At 37.5% G+C, this 5,921-nt stretch overlaps 1 protein-coding gene across 1 annotated transcript; it reads left to right on the top strand.

Moving 5' to 3' along the window:
* Window positions 1-354: 354 nt before the first annotated feature.
* Window positions 355-5,921, top strand: zc3h15 (zinc finger CCCH-type containing 15). The gene is made up of 10 exons (XM_039655857.2): window positions 355-549; window positions 1,174-1,275; window positions 1,375-1,483; window positions 2,015-2,167; window positions 2,403-2,494; window positions 2,612-2,797; window positions 2,912-3,058; window positions 3,354-3,473; window positions 3,644-3,776; window positions 4,888-5,921. Exons 1-10 carry the CDS (start codon window positions 472-474, stop codon window positions 5,079-5,081), a joined length of 1,314 nt encoding a protein of 437 aa, XP_039511791.1. The 5' UTR covers window positions 355-471; the 3' UTR covers window positions 5,082-5,921.

Below are 5,921 nucleotides of genomic sequence, written 5' to 3'. Positions count from 1 at the left end.
TTGCTTGCTTTTTATAATATTTGTAATATATTAGTAATTAGTAGCCTAATATATGGGAAATGTCCTACTTCCTACTTCTGAAGTAGCCTACTGACTACGTGCTCATGCAACGCAAAATTTAGGCCGTTCAATGTCCTGTTTTTTTTTTTTAACAAGGAAACTAGTATTTATGATAGTTCCGATAGCATGTGAAGCAGCATAATTTCTGTATAAATAAGATGAGACACGATTTTTGACAAGATTTCAAGAGTGCCACTGATCCACAAAACATGGATAGAATTTTCATGAGCGACCGCTAGATGGCTCTGTTATGCCACGTGCGTGCGCTCACAGCATGCGCGCCCGCTCCTCCCAGGATGCATTTCGGCTGCTAGTGTGGTTAGCCTTCACGTAACGTTACCTGTGAACATACGGCACTGTACATACGGCTTCTAGGTTTCTTAAATTTTATACTGGTTTTCATTAAGCGACATGCCTCCGAAAAAGCCAGCTCAAGCTACATCGGGCAGTAAGAAAACTCAAGAGAAGAAAAAAGAGAAGATCATTGAGGTGAAATTTGCGGCGTTTAGCATACAGCATGTTGAACTCAGGGCCTTGTGTTCTAATTCACTTTCTAGCGAATTCCAGCAGCTTGTAATGTAATATTAACTATATAATGAATGGAATAACGGGGTAAGCAGTTATATATATGTTTAATAGGGTTAGACTAAGCTGTCAAACAATTGTTTTCAATTGAACGGGGAGTAAAGAGGAAATTACTGTGTGTGAACAGAGTCAAAGTCTACTGCTAGTAAGACACATTCAGGATGTGTTTCAATCTAGTGAGCTGGTCACCTAGATAGCATTTTAAATGATCATTTAGGGGCCTTTTGTAATTTTGATATGAATTTGACTAAATGAGTAACAGGGTGCACATTAGGTTTTCAGACACCGCCTTAGTGATCTTGAAAATTATTGTTTTATTAACTTACTCAGTCTTAAAGTAAATCGTTCTTTTATGCCTTGTACATTATCAATTATACATGTTCTTTATATAAGATACGACTTTCTTGAAACAATATGGATGTTAGTTTTGGTTACGTGTTATCATCTGATTATGTAACTTATTTGTTTTGATATGGGCTGATTCTATTTGATTTGATTGTCACTGTGAATTTGATTCGTTTCTGACAGGATAAAACCTTTGGACTGAAAAACAAAAAGGGTGCTAAACAACAGAAGTTCATTAAAGCTGTGACACAGCAGGTCAAGTGTGGACAGCAAAATGCTCGACAGGTAATGATCAAAATTCTGATTTTAGTGTGTTTATATCTTAAGTCTGCATTTCCAAGCTGCCAGTGTCCTGAACGTCTATGATGTATGTTTTATTTGTAGGTCGCTGCTGAGTCTGAAAAGAACAAAAAGAAGGAAGACAAGAAGAAGGAGTTGTCTGAGTTGAACGAGCTCTTTAAGCCAGTGGTGGCAGCTCAGAAAGTCAGCAAAGGTAACTGGTCCTTTGAATGAGGGACAAATCCTTATTTGAATCTTGCAGCTTAATTCTAATCCGAAGTGTGTTTCCCAAAATCATCTTTAGTCATGTGTGTTTGGAACTAGTTCTTGATCTGTGGTTACTGGTTAGAAACATAGTTTCTTCTTAGTATGACATGCAGACTTAAAATTGATCAGGATCTTGAGCAAAATAATAATAAGCTGGCATGTAGTAAAAGCTGTATCTTTTATTATAAAAACCTGTATACCGTTGTGTGAAAAATAAAGGACACTTTTTAGAATTTTATGGTTTTACTTTACTGGTCATTAACAGGTCTTAAAATGAGGTAAATACAACATTTGATGAACAACACCACATGACATATTACACCGTGTCAGTATTTAACAAAAACTGGGCCAAAAAAAGGACACATGGAAAAGCCATGTGTGACCACCCAAGTACACCTTATGAATCAAATGCTTCTAGAGACACTTTTAGCAGCATTAAGTTCATCTTAATTATTTCTGTTATTCTAAATAATTTCAGGTGTGGATCCCAAGTCCGTGTTATGCGCTTTCTTTAAGCAAGGCCAGTGTACCAAAGGTGATAAGTGTAAATTCTCTCATGACCTCACCTTGGAGAGAAAATGTGAGAAGAGAAGCTTGTATGTGGACGGCAGAGATGAAGATCTGGAGAAAGGCGAGTGCAATAGGACTTTCATGGGGCTACACATTTTGTATGGTATTAAGTACATTTGAAAAAAAAGGATCTTTTAGCATGTTTTAACAAGTTTTCTTTTGGATTTTGGAATTGACCTAAGTGGAACTATTGCTTTTTTTTTTTTTTCTTCAAGGGGTCTGATATTTTGATGCAGTTAATCTCAAAAAGGTTTGGTTGCCCTTATGTTAATTCTTTTGTTAATTTATCAATGCAGACACGATGGATAATTGGGACGAAAAGAAACTCGAGGAGGTTGTGAACAAGAAGCATGGAGAGGCTGAAAAGAAGAAAGCTAAGACACAAATTGTAAGTTCTGGCAGGAAATATAGTTGACTTTATCATTGATGTGAGTTGACTGATTGTTTTTTTTCCTCAATTGTAATCAAGAGTGGAAATTAAATTAACAAATAATATATTTTTTAGGTGTGCAAGTATTTCCTTGACGCTATTGAAAACAACAAATACGGCTGGTTTTGGGTTTGTCCCGGTGGAGCTGACAGCTGTATGTACCGCCACGCTCTTCCTGTTGGCTTTGTTCTGAAAAAAGACAAGAAGAAAGAGGAGAAGGCTGAGGAGGAGATCTCGTTGGAGGATTTGATAGAGACTGAGGTGAGAAGAAAGCGAAGAGATTATTAAGAGCATCGCAGAACATGCTTGTGAAGTAACAGTTTCCTTGGATCTGTTAGTGATTCATCAAAAATGTTTATGTTGTTATGATTGTAGCGATGTGCCTTGGGAGCAAACGTCACTCGAATTACTCTTGAAACATTCTTAGCCTGGAAGAAAAGGAAAAGGCAAGAGAAAATGGCTAAAGCAGAGCAGGACATGGAGAAAAAGAAAGCCGACTTTAAAGCTGGCAGAGCGTTTGGAGTGAGTAAAAATCTTTTCACTGATGTTCCTCCTCTGTTTGTCTGATCAAAACACTGACCTCAACATTGTCAACTGAAAAAAGCGACTTATTCTTCAAATGTAGCATGCATTAAAAGCAGTTTTGGCTTGAATGAAATTGATGCTGTGGTTTGACCAGAAGGCGGTAAAGCTCTCAGATCTGGTCTTTGCTGATGTTTGACTGTGTCCTGGTCCTTCAAGACTCTTCCATGTTGTTCTGAAGCTGTCTACTGTTTTTTTGGGAATGACGCTCATCTCATGGTTTCATGTCCTGCAGGTCAGTGGAAGGGAAGTGTTTGAGTTCAGGCCTGAGCTTGTTGACGATGACGATGAGGAGGCGGACGATACAAAATATGATAAAGATGATAATGATCAGTACTCTGAAGTTTCTTACGAGGTGATGCAACACCACCCCTTTAGCTCATAGCTATATAGACTTTTTACATACAAATAATGAACTTTATTATAAATCAGTCATATGACAAGTTTTATTGTCTGTTGGACATGCATGTATTTACTCTCTCCTTCTTGAGTCTTTCAGCATTATTAACATGAATGTTTGTCCAGACGGAGGACTCAGGTGAAGTTCAGGACCTTGACGTTGCTAGATTTGTCCTTAAGGAGGTGGATAACGCGGGTATAACGATGGCATCAGCAGACAGGTTTTCTGCAAGAGCTCTTCCTACAAATGATACAGATGGTGAGATGCTTCTGAATAGCTTCCTTTCCAATCAGTTCACTTTTATTTCTATAGCTGTTGAAAAAACAAACAAACAGGAAAATGACAAATCATGCAAGCTTCATTTAACATGAGACAAATTCTATTGTAAAGCTCTACAGAAGAAAATGGTGTCATTCAACTCGCATCTGTTCAGATTCAGTTCAATAACTGTAAAGTTTAATTCAGCTTAAACAGCTCTACAGAAGACAATAGTTGAAAACAACTCAGTTTACACATAAGGTAGATTTCAGATACAGTTGAGAAACGGCTCTACAGAAGACAAGTGTTCAACTCAAGTTCAATAGCGTTCAAAACCGCTGTTTCTCAATGGCATATTTAAATGTAAATAAGCTCCTAGTGTTTTTTTTATTTATTTATTTATTTTTATAGAGAACTAACAAACTGTCAACATTGATTTACTTTCCTGAAGTAAATGCAACGTTAATGATATTGTTCACAAGCTGTTTATTGATGTATTTACGTGATTGAAGCACTGATTACATGAGACATGATACTTTTCACGAAGTTCTCTTTCAACATACTTATTGATGTTCATGCATGTTTTTTCATGCTGTAACTTATATTGAATTGGAAGAAAAGGTTTGCTACAATGATCTGTGGCGTTACATGTTTCTTATTAGAATTAACAAAGCACAAAGGTCTTTGCGATTATTTTATGGGAGATGTGCAACAAATAATGTTTGGTGTAGGGAAAGACTGCAGACCTGGCAACCCTAGCTTGAACTGGTTGATTCAACAGAGCCTGCTTTAAATCCTGATTTCAGTGTCCTCCATGTTTACCTCCACATGGCCCGGTGTTGCACGCCGTCTTTTTTTTTTTTTTTTTTTTTCACATTCAGGACTGATCCTTTTACATTAGAATCTAAAATTTGCCACAAAAAAGTAAAAAGCCAAACATAAAAGTCAGATCTAATGCTTGCAGTTTGAACGTAGCCTTCTGAGCTCTTCATCCTAAATGAGTCTAATAACTCACAATCAGGTCTGGTTATTATCCTTAAATGTCATTTTAATTATTTTCATGTCCACATGCTTCCTTCTGATGTCACTGATCACTGTTTTGTCTCTAAAGACAATAAATTGAGCGAAGCCTCGGGCGGAGCCATGGAGAACGGAGAACACAGCCAGGGCCAGTCGCTGGAGGACGGTGAAACCAATGAGGAGGAGGCGGCGGCAGAGGCTGTGCCAGTAGATGAAAACCTCTTCACTGGTGAGGACCTAGACGAACTGGAAGAGGAGCTCAACACACTGGACCTAGATGAATGAAGCCTGGGACTGTTGCATTATTCATGAACTACACATGGCTTAAAGTGAATGACAATATTTTCACTAATAACCACCACCAGTTTTGCCATGTCAGAAACCGCTCTGCCTGCAAATTGCAATATGCACCCTCATCATAAAAGATGTCCCGGGACGCTACAGGAGAGACGAGTAGGTGTTCTTGTTCTCTCTAAGATTTAAATTTTTGGCCCCCCTTTTTTTTTTTTTTTTTTTTTTTTTAATGCAGTTTACCCCAAAAGCACAGTCAGGTGTGGGTTTAGTTCTACAGCGGGAACATACTCCAAATATTTATGAGGCTGATAATTTGATATTTCTGCCTTCTCTTTTGAAAGATTTGATTAAATGATCATCTTTGTAAGGTCATGCATACGAAATGATCCAGCATAAATCCTCTTTAAGACATTCAAGCACTATTGGAATCTGGTTTCCTCTTCTGCTGATTAAATGTTACTTTAATGAAGACAAAGGATTAGTTGATCGGTATCATTACAGTTTTTAACATGTAACCAACTGCATGCCTGTATCAGGATCAGAATGTAAATGCAGAATAAGTGTGCTGACGTTCAAGTGTTCGATAATCAGTTGATCAGATTGAGATGTTGAATGTGAAATCTTAAATGCAAATCTGGCCTTACAGAAGGAGATGTGGACAACATCATTACTAGTCAAATTTGATGTTTAAAGTGTTTTCAGGAAGTGGGAAAGTAACAGATATGAGCTTGTGAGATGAACTAGTAATGTGTCTGTCCTTTGGTATTCAAATGTTTTAAACTGCCCTCACACCAAACACAAGAAATTGTAAATAAAAGGATATCAGATACA

This window comes from Pimephales promelas, chromosome 7, assembly GCF_988280905.1.
Source record: "Pimephales promelas chromosome 7, fPimPro1.hap1.1, whole genome shotgun sequence".
Lineage (NCBI taxonomy): Eukaryota > Metazoa > Chordata > Actinopteri > Cypriniformes > Leuciscidae > Pimephales > Pimephales promelas.
This window is presented reverse-complemented; position numbering and strand designations above follow the sequence as displayed.

Excerpts from the sequence above, each read along its gene's own strand:
- zc3h15 (XM_039655857.2), top strand. The coding sequence starts at position 472 with ATGCCTCCGAAAAAGCCAGCTCAAGCTACATCGGGCAGTAAGAAAACT. Across the intron at positions 1,484-2,014 it reads AGCTCAGAAAGTCAGCAAAG|GTGTGGATCCCAAGTCCGTG; the intron begins GTAACTGGTCCT and ends AAATAATTTCAG. Across the intron at positions 2,168-2,402 it reads AGATGAAGATCTGGAGAAAG|ACACGATGGATAATTGGGAC; the intron begins GCGAGTGCAATA and ends TTATCAATGCAG.